Source organism: Scomber scombrus, chromosome 21 (assembly GCF_963691925.1).
Source record: "Scomber scombrus chromosome 21, fScoSco1.1, whole genome shotgun sequence".
Lineage (NCBI taxonomy): Eukaryota > Metazoa > Chordata > Actinopteri > Scombriformes > Scombridae > Scomber > Scomber scombrus.
The window spans coordinates 18,167,634-18,183,055 of record NC_084990.1 but is presented as its reverse complement, the minus strand read 5'-3'; the positions used below and the strand labels follow the sequence as shown (position 1 = coordinate 18,183,055).

At 43.6% G+C, this 15,422-nt stretch overlaps 1 protein-coding gene across 1 annotated transcript; it reads left to right on the top strand.

Moving 5' to 3' along the window:
- Window positions 1-1,595: 1,595 nt before the first annotated feature.
- synpo2lb (synaptopodin 2-like b) lies at window positions 1,596-13,538 on the top strand. The gene is made up of 5 exons (XM_062442729.1): window positions 1,596-1,697; window positions 5,103-5,254; window positions 5,377-5,679; window positions 6,248-6,624; window positions 9,870-13,538. The coding sequence occupies exons 1-5, from the start codon at window positions 1,596-1,598 to the stop codon at window positions 12,647-12,649; spliced, it is 3,714 nt and encodes a 1,237-aa protein (XP_062298713.1). The 3' UTR covers window positions 12,650-13,538.
- Window positions 13,539-15,422: the final 1,884 nt, after the last annotated feature.

Here is a 15,422-nt window from a genome sequence, read left to right as displayed (position 1 = left end):
GTGATCAGATTAAGGCTGCTGATGGAACAAATCTTAGCCATCAAGACATGTGGTAGCTGATGCACAGCAGTGTCTTACCCAACACTGCAGAGGAGTACATACTCTGCAACATTAACGTTTTGTTATTGAACTATCTCTCTAATGACAAGTCCACCACCACTCCTCCCAACTGTAAAGACAGTAAATCCACTGAGATTCCTAAAATATTTCTTCCTCACCAGAAGAAGTCATTTTCTTAAGTAAAAGTACCAAATCAGTTATGTAAAAATACTTTGTTACTAGTAAAAGTACTGCATGAAAAATCCCTCATAAGTAAAAGTGCATTACACAGGTGTTAGCAGCAAAATGTACTTAAAGTATTAAAGTAAAAGTACTAATTTCATCCCTCTGATTCATATATTATCATATAGGCAAGGCAAGGCAAGGCAGCTTTATTTATATAATGTATTTCATACACAATGGCAACTCAATGTACATTCATAAAACAAACATTTAACAGTATATGACATCATTACATGTTAGGCAGTCTAGTGGTTTCCCAACCTAGGGGTCAAGCCACTCCAAAGGGTCACCAGATAAATGTGGGGGGTCATGAGATGATTAATGGGAGAGGAAAGAAGAAAAAGTTCTGATACACAAATATGTTTCAGTTTCTGGACTTGTTCTCTAATCTTTGATTTTTGGTGAAATATTGGATCATTTGAACATTTATTGAAATGAAACCATGTGAGAAGTTTAGAGGGAAAAATCACTATTTGGTGGAGCTGTTAACAACTCATAGACACCGTTTTTTTGTAAGACTTCAAAAGCCAAAAAGTTTGGAAGCTATTGGTTTCATCTTAAACTATATGTTGTATTTTAAAAGCTTGTCATATTATCCATTACGTCATATCTTCAAAGTAACTAAATCTGTGAAATAAATATAGTGGAGTAGAAAGTACAATATTTCCCCCTGAAATGTATAGTGGAGTGGGAGTATAAAGAAGCATCAAATCTAAATCAACAATTAATTCAAAATTCTCCTTAGTACAGTACTTGAGTAAATGTATTTAGTTACTTTCCACCATTGCTCCTTACACCTGCTATAAGGTCGAAGTGCTTTGGGGAGATGGGGACAAATCTGTGATCCGCGGCTGCTAGCCAGGCTGGCTGAGCTGGGTGTTGAAGGGGGGCTGGTGGGGGTGGTTATTTCTGGAAAGTATATCAGCAAGCATCCCCTTCTGTACAGAGTGCTTAAGAGTGACATGGCAAGTGTTGAATACAGGAGGATGAACACACACACACACACACACACACACACACACACACACACACACACACACACACACACACACAAACACACACACACATACACACACACACACACACACACTTGTGCCCCTTCTCACCCCCCGATTGCCCACCCTCCGACACAGCATTCCTGTGTAAGCAGATGAAAGCCAGCCACCCCCTGTCTCCTCATGAGTGGAGTGACTTGCCGTGGTCACGGAGAGTAGTGGGGGATACTCTCAGAGTGTGAGGAAGTGAAGAAGGGGAGAGCAACATATATACACCTTCACACACGAACTGTAGCAGGCTGTGATCTGGGAGCAGGGATGGTAGCGGAGGAGATTGTAGTCTCCCTGTCAGGAGGATCCCCGTGGGGTTTCAGACTGCAGGGAGGAGCAGAGCAGCAAAAACCTCTACAGGTGGCAAAGGTACAGTAGAGCCTGTGTGTTTGTTTGTTACAGAGAAGACACTACTGACAAGGTTGTAACATGAGTAGACGGGTTTAACAGAGACTGCAGCTGTTAATTGCATTCTAAGGCCTTAGTGGTCAGTCTTTTGGTTTGCTATGTTTGTAATTCAAGCTTTGGTTGGAAACTTTACAATCAACGTACAGTCTGAATGAATAAATCTGTAGCTCATTACATTGTTGGAATTAAGAGCTTAAATCTCTGGTGGTCTTATTAGTGTAGTTGTGTACTGTTTTGACACACTTGAACATTTGTGATTACTTTCTATAATTGGTATTCACTGATTTTTATCGGCATGAAATCATAGTGAAATGGTCATAATTAGGATTTCACATTTGCTTTTTCACATGAAAGCAAATGTAATTAAACAATTGTCGTAATCAGAAGTCCTATTTTTACTTTAACTTGTGTACTTTTGAGCTCAAGAACTGTAACAGCGCTAAGTTTGGAGTACAGTTTTCTCATACTAATTTAGTTTTACAGTTGTGATTCAGTTTTGGAAGGAGAACAGCATGAACGTCATGTTTGTGGGATTGATCTTGACTCAGGTTTCATCAATGCATCCCTGCGGCCATCATACAGCAGCAAAGATCAGTAGGCCTATCTTTTTAAAAGGTTAACGTACAGCACATGCTTGAGTGTGTGTGCATATATATTCTATATTATAATGATATTGTGTTTACACATACTGTTTGAGCGGCTGTGCACATGAAGGTGTGTCTGCTCTACTGGGAAGTAGATAATGAACTCCCTTCCTTAACATACATTTTAGACTTTTAAAACCACATTTAGAAATGTCCTTTTACTAAGTTTGGTTCTTCCAAAGGCCTTTTTTGTCTGTGTTTATATTTGTTGACAGACCAGAATGTTCTCTCCTAATAAGAAAAGCTATTCTGGACAGGAGGAATGTGACCTCACTCACACTAAAAAGTTGGCCAGTCATAAGCTTAATCATAACCTCTTATTCAAAATGGAGGTGGAGTACGTGGTTGGGCACCAAAGAACACTCTTTACTCAGGATTTTCAAGCAGATAAGGTCATCTTAATGAGGTTTTGATCAGTGTGTGCCTCCTCTCGTTGGTGTGTTTGTGTGTGTGTGTGTGTGTGTGTGTGTGTGTGTGTGTGTGTGTGTGTGTGTGTGTGTGTGTGTGTGTGTGTGTGCGGTTGGGCATACCTCAGATAAGCCCGGTTGGGAATGGAGCACAAACTAGAGGATCAGAATAGCTCATTTGAGAAGAGCTGGAAGCAGGGCATGGAAAGAGTTTCACACACAAAGATACGGATATGCGCACACACACTGTCCTGTCCAGTTTAATTAATAAACTGTACTGTAAGTGTTTTTTATTTAGAGTTTCACCTCACACAGGCGTCTGTCTCTCCTCATCTGTCTAGGAATGTGGTGATTTTCCCGTAAGGTTTTATTTTGGGTATGTGGGGAACATATGGTGAATGACAGGCATGCCCCCCTGATCCAGACTGGTGATGCAGCTGTTCAAACCCCCTCTTTCATGATGCTCACTTGTGCTGTGTGTGTGTGTGTGTGTGTGTGTGTGTGTGAGTGTGTGTGTGTGTGTGTGTGTGTGTGTGTGTGTGTGTGTGTGTGTGTGTGTGTGTGTGTGTGTGTGTGTGTGTGTGTGTGTGTGTGTGTGTGTGTGTGTGTGTGTATGCAGTACATGTGTGTACATTTGCCTGAGTGGAAAAGTGCAAGACAGAGTTGTTGCGCTTGTCCTTCAATGTGTTTGTGTGACGTTGCAATGGGATTACTGGGTCAAGAGATACTTATAAAGGCAAATACTGTGTCCGTGAATTCAAGTAGGTGCGGCAACACTTACTCTACTCAACATTTTTGCTGTGATAAGGTGTGTGTGTTTTAGTGTGTATATGTGAGGAAAGGAAACTGCAATCTAGTGGACAAGAATAATCGCCTTCCCATCTATCACCCGACCCCCACAGACATACATCCTGAAGGATCCTATGACATCATCTCTCAGCGACCTCCAGCAACAGCTGCATCAAAGGACTTGGCATGATGTCCAGAGTTATTCTGATACATGGACAAACATGGCTGCCACTAGGGGAGGGCTACTGTTCGTCAGTTGTTCTATAAGTCGCCCTAAAAATTTGGTGTTTTTCCAAAAAACTCACTTAATAAACAACAATCAATGTAAAATGTCATAAAAACAACATCCTTATTATTCATTAAGTGTTTAACTCTCGATAAATTTGCTAAACTGCTTTATCAGGACTGTCAGGATTTTAGTAGTGTAAGCAAACATCCTCACAATTGTCATTGTGTTTAATTTCAAATGTGGCTAAATCCTGTTTGGTGCACAGTGGCCACATTTTTTCAGCTGAGCCACACCCCCCTTCAAAACAGTGAAAAGACAAGTGCAAATAATACATACGTCACTCAAGTGAAATCACAAGCATTGTTCCAACTTTGGCAGCAAGTTATTGTGGGACCTCATCACTTATAGTAAGAGGCTGATTGGAGAAATACGTTTTGAGGGCCTTTAAAGTGACTATATTTTTGTGATTATAGCATCTTTAAAATTATCATTGCACAAGTTTTGTTTGTAGAAAAATGAAAGGATTGTGTTAAAAACTGATGAACCCCAATTATTCTCAGTGTATTCCTCGGTTGGATCCATCTTCTGGGAGTTGCCAAAGTCTGAATGTTCATATCCCAAACATATTTAAGTTCTGTACTCTTACTGAAGGCAACAAGATAAATATTCACCATTCTGCAAGAAAAATATAGTTTTGAGAATCATCAGGGAAGACTGCAGTATATACAAAGTAAAGCTGTGTAAGACTTTTACTTTTTACTTTTTGGGACATTGATACAATATGGTTCCCAGTTCCCTAAAAGGGTCTCAAGTTAAATGTGAGGAGAGGGCAAGAAGAGGGATAGGATGGCAAAGCAGATTGAAAAACAACAACATCTATGCTGCAAAATTAAAATAAAACACAGTAAAATCACTTTTGGGTTAATCTAATCATGAACTACTGTATTTATATGGCAGTTTTATTCAAAGCTTTTTATAGTCTTACATCATCGCCCATACAAACATTCACACAATGATGACAGCAAGATACCATGCAGGTCACTGGCCTAACCATTGGGATTCAGTGGGATTCAGTGTCATGCTCAGTGTCATAACCTACAGACATACAGTACACAACAGGTGATGATGGGTCACAAGTATCGCTTGTTTTAAAGGCCATAAGCCAAAAAGGAACAACTGGTCTAAAATGTGAGATAACTAATGTAGGTACAAAGCAGACCTAGAACTTATCCAGGTAAAGGTGTCTTTACCACAGCTATGAGTATTAATGTGTTATTATTTCCTTTCCTCTTTTCAGGTACGCAAGCGCAGCAAAGCATGCAGAGCTGGACTAAAGGAGCATGATGAACTAGTTGCCATAGGCGACCATATGTGTGCAGACCTCAGTCATGCTCAGGCTATGAGCCTCATAGATACACAGAGCGCTGCACTCATCCTGAGGGTTAAAAGGTCAGATCATGGACTCATGCATACAGTGCACCACACACTCTTTGGCTTTGTTACAAGAAGATATATCCTACCAGCTGATGCGTGTTTTGCATTTTCACAAGTTGTCAACTGTATGTCTCCAGGGCTCCTTCTGGATTTCACTCCTCATCTTACGCTGGTCGTTCCGCATCTCCCCGCTCCTCAACGAAGGTCCTGTCTCAAACACCGGCCCACACACCCTCCCACCGCTCCTCCATCCTCTCCCCCAATGGGATACCCAGGGGCATCACTTCCCCTCCAGACAGCGAGGCCTACTACGGAGAGACAGACAGTGACGCAGACACACAGTCACACACGTACCGCCGCCAGCGCCGCACACCTCCTCATGCACGCTCACCTGCGCGCTATGACAACCAAGAAGAGGAGGAGACCTCAGAGATGAGTGGGTAAGAGAAAAGAGAGAGTGAGCACCACTTCTGGTATTTATAAGGCCTCTTTAATCAACTTTTCTGAAAAGGTTGAGAGAGAGGATATCTACTGCTGTATTAGATGTTCTGAGGCAAACACAAATAGATTTATTAGCATTCCGTTTTACCTGCAGAGGTAATATCAAAATCTCAGAGGAGTTGTTGCCAATAAAATGATTGTTGTTTTATCTTAGACAAGGTTCTTAAATTTAGAATCAAAGAGAAGGAAATGGACAGGACTGTGGCTTTCTGTATAGCTTTCAGCTTGCCTAATTTGGGACCAAACAGATCAGACAGAAATACTTTAACGACTTCCCATCTTGTTATTAGGAATATTCCTATTCTTGCTTTATTTGGAATATACATACATGACTTTAATAAATAGTCACTCCATGTACAAAAATGGGAAAAGGGAGGGGGAGGCCCAGATCGGATTCAAACCCAAGATGTAAAAGTTACATTGCGTAAGCACAACCAAAAAAACCTCTGAATTTCAAAAGTTTACACATTTTGAGTGACCTATGTTCTCCTCTGTCTTTGCTCTAAGGTATGAGAGCGCCACAGATGGAGGACTCTCCATGCCGGTGCAATGGGAGGGTCAGTGTCTTCCTGGCGTCCCCCGCAGAGAGCTCATCTACCAGCCCCCCCAGACGGAGTGGACCACTCCAACTCACACCCCACACACTCTGACCCCTCACACACTCACCCCGACCCCTGATCAGGGTTTGGTGGAAGCGGAGGGAGAAGTGGATAGTGGCTTCCAGGAGGTCGGGGGCAGCATCGGGCTAGCCTGCCCTCCGCTTGTGTCTCCTGAACGGGCGAAAGAGGCTCCGATGCTGGGATCCAGTAACCAGCTGGGACTGCAGCAGACCCCCGTCAGTGACGAGCTCTGCACTACCTACAAGGACAAAGCACGGCAAGCCAGTGAGTATACATATTTGTACAAAGTGACACCATTAAGGCAATAAATAATAACAATATTGATGAAGTTTTCAAAAACTAAAATCAAGAGTTCCAAAGTAGGAAAAAAGGAAAAAGAGAATAATAATCCATAAACAATTGTGATTAATTCAAATATATAAATATGTTTTTACATAAATACATTACCCAAATCAACCTTTGGGTAAGAATATGTTGTCAGAGGGAGTGAATCTCATTTTGTCATGTTGTTGGTGAAACACGTTGTTTGCACCTAATAAAGTCACAGGAAAGTCAGTTCAGTGTGTGGTGGTTCATTTTGATGTTGATGTTCCTCGGACCGACAAGCACCTGATTGAAAACACTGACTGTGCATGAGGAGTTCTTTTCTTGACCACTGTGTTTTTACTCTTTAATATAAAAATTCCAAAGATTCTCTTGGTGCCTCCAAAGCATCACCAGTCCTGAGGCTTTATCTACTGCTAGATCACCCTCTAGTGGTAACTGAAGCATCCTGTTACTTTTGCAGGCTGCCTGCGATCAGTTGATATATACCAGATACTGACAGAGGTATTCCACCTCCCTCCTCCTCCTCTACCCCTCTCCTGTCCCCAGAGAAAGCAATCTATCTCTTCTGTCAGTATTCTGAGCATTTGCCTCACTCGCTGTATTTATAGGTATTGAAGATTCTGATGGAGAGACTGGATGCAACTCTGACTTACAGACCACACAGCTGAATATGTGGTGCACAGATATGTGTGTGTGTGTGTGTGTGTGTGTGTGTGCCAAATTCTGGCTTGCGTTTGTTAAGATTCATATGTGCACAGTAGCTTATGCATCAGAAATACAGTATTTTCCTGACATTTTATAGGCTGAACAATTAATTGGTGAATCTAACAGATTATTTCAGTGGTTTCCAATCTGAGGGTCAGGATCTCCTTATGGGGTAACAAGATAAATCTAAGGGGCCGAGAGAAGAAAGTGTGCTGCACAAAATTATGTTTGTTTTTCATACTTTTCTCAGATTTTGTTCTTGGAAAATTGTGCAGTTTTAGGCCTAAAAAATGTATTCTATTTATATGTGTTTCATAAGGGTAAATTTCAAAGAGGGATCACAATTACATGTTGTTTACAGCCTTAGATGACTGCTACAGTGATGTCAAGATTTAATTTTAACTCATAAAGTTTTGTTTACCTTGTCTGGTTAACTTATGTTAGTGAACACTGCACTAATGAGAGACCAGTACAAGAGGCTGAAAGCCCAGATGACTTAGGTAAGGGCTTTACCATAGGACGAATGATGACTGAGGTGTCGAGGGACCTGCCCTTTCTCACATTACACAGGCACACATGCGCATTGCCTTTGGATTTGGATTTGGATTGTTCTGCTGAGTTGTGTTTCTGTGTGCGTAGTGGTTGTTAGGTGTGAGGTGTCAGCAACAGAGAGTGGCATTAGCAAAGAGCCATGACCACATTTCCCTATATAACCTATAATTGGCTATATGAACTCATACACACACACAAACACATATATATGCACACACACTCAATGACACCACTGTCTAAATATCATCTGGTGAGGGCTCTCCCCGTCCTTGTGTTTGTGTGTGTGTGTGTGATCGTGTGTGTGTCTGTGTGTGTGTGTGTGTGTGTGTGTGTGTGTGTGTGTGTGTGTGTGTGTGTGTGTGTGTGTGTGTGTGTCATAGGCCACTTTTGAGGACAAATCTCAGACTTAGGACCAGTTGATTTGGGACAGCTTGTGCAATTGGGGACAAAAGCCCCAGGGTTAGGTTAAAGTTAGGGTTAGTCAAATAGCAGTATTGGGTAGGGTTAAGGTTTGGGTAGGTCTCCAGAAAATGAATGTAAGTCTATGTAATGTCCCCAAAAGTGACCATGGTCTAATGTGTGTGTATGTGTATGAGACAGAGACTGGACAGGTGTTTGATGCCTGTCAGACAGACAGGAATAGTGGGTTGACATCATGTATTGGTTTGGGTTACTGGACAGAGACAAAGGTCTTTACATGGGCTGTGCCCTCAGAGCAGAGCTGGAAGACAGAGACTACACGGTTCCCCACTCAGAGCAGAACTGGACACTGTGAGGGTGTGTGTGGGAGGGTCTGAGGGAGGTTAAGGACACACACAAACAGACATTAGTGAGATGAGGGACCTAATATTTCGTTCAGGTTCAGACGCAGGTGGACACACAGCCTCACACACCGTGTACGCAGGTAAGACATTAAAATCCAATTGTGTACATGTAACTTCGTTTATACACAGATTCACTTTCAATAGGAAATTGAAAAGTTGTTCTTTTTCAAATGAAGAATCATACCATGGCCGCACTCTGTCTACTAGACTTGACTCTTGGTGAAATTACTTGACATGGAATTAAACTTTATGCTAAGTTAGAAAGCAAGTAATATCTCTAAATATGGCTGTACATATTTATACATGCTTATATTTCAAGCTTATAGGGGTCTGAAACTCAATGCAGAAATGTAATTGCAGGAAACATATATTTCCCTGTTAAACTTATGTCAAGTCTTGTTGACGGAAAACTACTAGCAGAAATCGTTAAACTGAAATATCAAGTTTCATATTATAATTTTATATTTTCAGTTTCATGTTTTCTCTGTTTACACTCATTTTTGTTGCGTCTTGATAAGCTCGACTCATCTGTATGGGAGCTATATATGTGGATATGTATGCACACAGACTGCATGAAGCTGTAGTTATGTATCAAGGATATTCATGTGAGGTGAGCCAGGATACTAAAAAGACTCAAATAGCCTTTGACTAATCCAAGATGCACACACACACACACACACACACACACACACACACACACACACACACACACACACACACACACACACACACACACACACACACATACATACACACACACACACACAGAGGCACAAACAAGCATTTGTGCAGGAGAGACACTTTGATCTAACCTTGCCGGAGTGTGTGACTCAATGCGGGAGAGCAGCAGGAATTCTTTGTTGTAAATCCACAACACACACTCCTGTCTGTCAGTGGTAATCCTCATAGCAGCTCCTCACTGTGATAATACCGTATAAATCATCCTCTGCTTGCAGTCAGTGAGGGTCATCACACTGTTTTGTTTCCGTTATTTGTCGCCTGTGCCTTGTTATGTATTCATCAAAAATCACATCACCGGTTTCCTCTCTCATTCATCACATTTATTTTGGTCCCTCTCTCTTTCTTCTCCCTGTCTTGCAGAGTTACAGCGTGGGGAGAGTGTGGTGGAGAAGCAAGTAAAAGAAGCTCGTACTAAATGCCGCTCTATTGCCTCGCTGCTGACTGATGCTCCTAACCCCAACTCAAAAGGGGTGCTTATGTTCAAGAAACGCCGGCAGAGGGCCAAGAAGTACACACTGACCTGCTTTGGGAAAGCTGAGGGGGAGACAGGAGGGGAGACAGAAGGGGAGACAGGAGGGGAGACAGAGGAAGAAGGAGGCAGTTATTTCCAAAGTGGCTCAGAAGTGGATGAAGAGGGATTCTCAGCATCGTTTGACCCCACGTGGGATACCGGTTATTTAGACGTGCTGGACAGGAGAAGCTCGGCCTGCCCTTCAACCACACCGACTACTCCGACAACCAATCACTGCTCAGGGCTGGATTTCCCGGCCTATCAGACTCTGGGACTTGTGACCTCTGTCAATCAAAGCCCAGGGTTCGAGGTCCCATGGCTGGAGGACTCAGCCTATCAGGGCTCAAGGCTGGAGAGCAGCATTAATAAGCAGCCTATCAGTTCACACTCTGCTCCTAAACCTGTGTACATGTCACCCCCAGAGATGCCTATGACCAATGGGGGGTCGGTAGCTGTTAGTCGGGCTAGTGTTGTTTTGAGTCCGCCTTCACAAATACCCCTTCCAATTCAAAATGGGCAACATAGAAACCTTAGTCCTAGTCCCAACCCTAATCTTAGTCCTGGCCCAATCACAGACTCAGACCATCACCTGAACAACAACTTTAGTGCTAATCCATCTGTTCTGAACCGCACTGCACGTCCCTTCACCCCTGGCCCGACCCCTTCTCGTGCAAATGTAACCTCTGTGATGTTTCGCCCTCCCCAACCCAAACCAGCAGCTGTAGCCACAGCGACCAAGCCTGTGGCAGCCATCTCCATGGTGACTATCCAACCTACTCACCATCCATCAGTGCCAGATGCAAGGAGAGCAGTGTCTAGCACCTCTCTGTACATCCCTGCAAGAAATAACAACAGCAACACTTCCCCCACTGTTAACTCTCCCCACTCAGCTCTCTCGCCTCCCTCCTCTCTGCCGTCTGTATCTTTCTCACAGCCTCCCGTTAATCCACCAACATTTTCTCCTCACCCCCCGGTGCATGCATCTTCCTCAATCCCATTCTCTCCCTCTGCAACTCAAGGTTCCCATGTCGGTCCATCACCTGCTCAACCCTTCTCCCCTCCAGTCCTACAGTCATTTCCCTCTCCTCCTGCTCCGGTTTATCCACCCCCCTCCACTGGCATGCCTTCTGTTCCCATCTCCCCACCACATCCACCTAATGTAGCCCAGGTCTCCATCCATGCCCCTCCTCCTCCTCCCCCTCATCATCCTACCTTCAGCCAACCTTCTCCATCTCCATCCACCCACCCCTACATCAACAGTACAGGTGCAGTGACCCCTGGCCCGCATGCTGCCATAGCAACTGCATCCACTCCCCAGGCTCCTGCCGCTGATTCACTGGAGACACGAGAACAGCGAATCTCAGTCCCCGCTTCTCGCACCGGAATCCTGCACGATGCCCGTTGTCGTGGCAGTAAGAAGCCAATGTTCAGTGCAATCAGAAGCAAAGATGTTTCTCCAAACCCGGCCTTGATGTCAATGGTTCAAAATATGGATGACCGCTTTGAGAGAACCCCAGGTGCTGAGTCTGTAGCTGCACCCACTGGTGAGGCAGGGCATGAATCAGGACCTGAGGAGGACTGGCTGAGGCTTGGCGCAGAGGCCTGCAATTTCATGCAGGCTCAACGGGGACCCAGGCCACCTCCTGTAGCCCCCAAACCACAAACTCCTCAAGTGCCACAGATGGCAGGGAAGGGAGGTGAGCTGTTTGCCCGCAGACAGAGCAGGATGGATCGATATGTGGTGGAGCGATCTCCGTCTGTTGCCGCAGTACCTTACTCTCCGGCCCAGACGAGGGAGCCTTCGCCTACGCCTTCTCTCCCTGCTACCTGGAAGTACTCGTCAAACATCCGTGCTCCACCTCCCATCAGCTACAACCCTCTCCTCTCTCCCTCCTGTCCTCTTAAGGCCCAGAAGAAGGTTGAGGTGGCAAAAGCTGGGCCAGCTAGATCTAAAGGGCAGAAAGGTGGCATGAAGCCTGTGGACATTATGAACCACCAGCCCTACCAGCTCAACTCCTCTCTGTTCAGCTACGGGGGCGGGGTTCCCCAGGACACCTCCAACTATCAGCAGCAACGAGGAATGGCAGGTGGTCCTCAGAAGACTGCACGAGTGTATGAGGTGAAGCGCTTCTCAACGCCTCCTCCAATATCAACAGGGCCCGCCTTGAAAGTTATCGTGCCTCGATCAGCCACGACACTTGGAGAACCCCTCTGGCGTTCTGACGTCACATCTCCTCCGCCCACAGCTGGCCCTGCCCCATACCAACCCTTTCAGCCTCAACCCCAACCATCCGCCACTCCGTTCCAACCTCAATGGGCCGCCTCCCTTCAGTCTCCCCCACCTCCCCCTGCCCCCACAGCCCCACTCCCTCAGCTCCCCACCTTCTCCTCTGCCCTAGCTTCGAATCCTTTTCAAGCCCCTACTTTCTGCCACCTTCAGCCCCCCAACACTGCACAGGCCAACAGGCAGTTTAAGAGTGCCCCAGATCTGAGTCCCATAGGCCCCACTGGAGCCTCTGGACCGGCATCCAGCAGCACTCAACCTACCAGAGTTCCTAGGCCTAGATTCAGCACTTCCAGCATGGGTCTGCAGCCCTGCGTCTGGCGCCCTGGATCCACTTTGCACTGAACACATTCTGGTCTGGACAGAAAAAAACAGGGCTCTATGGGAAGAAAGAACCACTATTGTTAAATAAGTCCATGTGTTTTAGTAGTGTAAAATTGTTTTTCAGAGCTGCGCTTTGGTGTTTTATCAGCCACATGTTTTACCACAAGATCAGTTTGGATTGGCCACCCATGTAGCACATTTGATCACTTTCATATAATCTTGTTGGCTCATTTACTCAATGGTTATAATTAAAGGGAGCACTCTGTTTTGCAAATGTAGTGTGGAAACCCAAGAAAGGTTAGAAAATGGAAATCAACCACAGATTGAAAGTGCAGAGAGAGATGTTGAGGAAAACTGAAATAAAGTTCTGTAAATATTGTTTTGGATGATGAAGAATAAGTTTGAAAATAAAAGCAAAAGAATGGAGGATGTGAAAATGACAAGCCTGTGGTGACAGCGAATTAGTCTAGGATGGGAAGAACATGAAAAGGTACTGATGAAGGGATGTAATAGAAACATGTGTAATAAGATTTAAAAAGTGCAGATTTCCCTTATTATATTTGCACACATCGTACAGAACCTGTGGCCATTTAAAAGTTGCTCTATAAGTTGCTAATAAGTTGCTTCACTATGGTCTAATACAAGTTGTTACTGTTTCTGTTATATATGCAGTATATGTCTTTAGGATTTGTGTTTTGTGATTTTGAGTTTTGTAGTTGCACTCTGCAGTAGTGCATGCTTTGTTTTCTGTAGTTTTTCATAAGGCGAGGAACACAGCAGCCACGAAAAAGGGAAACTTCTTACAGTAGACTCAATCTGTTGATATGAAACAAGAGAGGTATAATATGTGTGTTTAGCTGTGATTCTTTTCCACAGAGACATGCGGCTGAATAAAAATAGACATGACTCACCTCAGCTGTCACTCTGTTTCTTCCTATGTCACTCACGTCACCACCCTCTTCCACACCGGAAACCCAGTCAGTGTTTAGTTTTTCCTTCTTCTTCTTTCAGGCTTTCATTGACTTTTCTAATCGCTGGATTGTAATCTGCAAATCTCAGAATTTAAGCAGTTTTGAGATCAATGACACACAGTGTGGACATTTTTAAAAAAGTAATTTAAACTTTCACCACATGGAGGCACTATAGGATTTATTATTCAGACATGTACCCCTGCAGTTTATGGTCTCCTCCCTGGTTTGATCTGAGGTTTTACATCAACAAAATGTAAAATGTATTACAGCAAAACACCAAAAATATGGTTTGGTATGTTTTTTCCTATCTTTTTATATTTTCAATAATAACTTTGCATCTGGCATCACAGCTGAGTGAATAAATTTAAAATAATTTGATATATAATTTGTACACAGCCCTCTTCTAATTCTTTCGCTTTTGCTTAAAATGTTGACTATTGCAGCTGAAGATTGTTGAGCATTGTTGGCCTATATATCACAGCAGTTTAATGACAAGCACCTGATGGCCTTGTAACTCTGAAATCCAACCATGGCCTCAGAAAGGGATCTAACCTATGACCCTTGACTCGGATCCGGTGACAGAAGTGCTAACTTTAGCCGCTAACTATAGTCCTCTTCAGGTCTGCTGATAAGCTTAGCTGCTGCGCTAGTGGAAGATACGACAAAAAGCTACCCCTTACCCTCCAGTTCGTAGCATATTAATTTTTCTACCAACTGGGTCACTGGTTTTTAGAAATTAATAAAAGCTCCAAATGCACTTACAGTAATGACAGGAGTGGCACTTTTAACTTTTGGCATTATTACTGAATTAATTCTACATTTCTCCCTCTTTCTGTCTCCTCCTATCCTCTGTTAATTCTCCTCTTGTGCAGTTCCAAACATGCGTGCATGCGCACACAGATGTGCAGCCCTTTGCACCTATTTTTGGAGCCATTAATCTCCAGTTATTTGGCCCTATGCTAAACTCTTAATTCTTGTGGCCTTTTTGCAATTTAATTGGGAGTGGAAGGGAAGCGTTACCTCGCGCATCCTGTGTCCCCTTCCTGCTCAGAGCCAAAGGGGCTCTTTCCTCACACCATGCTTCGAGGTCAACAGAGTTGAGTGTTTGGGGTTAAGGGTCAAGGTTTAGAGGCAGGTCAGGTCATGAGCAAAATGTGTTCATTCTCAGTCTCTTGTGAATTGATTATTTCAGTGTTATTATTTTCGTAAAGATGAGCTAGGAGCTTTACTGCTTTTTAAATTCATTATTAACTGATCTGATCAAACAGCTTGATGACAAACCTACTCACTGGATTCCCTGATGGATTTACAACCCTGCCACACACACATCTCTATCAAGGCCACCTGGCCCCTCCGATATCAAGATGGATGGGATGGAAACGTTGGTTTGTCAGTTGAGCTACCACTTTGGTCTAGACTGAAATATCTCAACTAATATGGGATATATTGCCATGAAATTTGGTATTGACATTCATGATTTCGAGATGATGACTCTTTATGACAATGGCGAACCCACAGATTTTTCCTCAAGGGAGAAATTTGTAATTTTGAGTTAAATGTCTTGAAAACTATTAAATGGACTGCCGTTTAATTTGGTACAGACTTTCATGTTCCCCTAAATAAGTATAGCAATAACCACTGCCATCAAAATCAATAGTGGTTTATGACCCAATACCCTCAAAACTATAATGACATTCCCATCAGCCTCAGCTAAATAGCAAATGTTAGCATGCAAACATGCCTCTTTCTATATATTCCAGATTACACAGCAGTGAAATACAATACTAGCCCTTGTATTTGTCCCAGTTTTGCAACTGGACAGA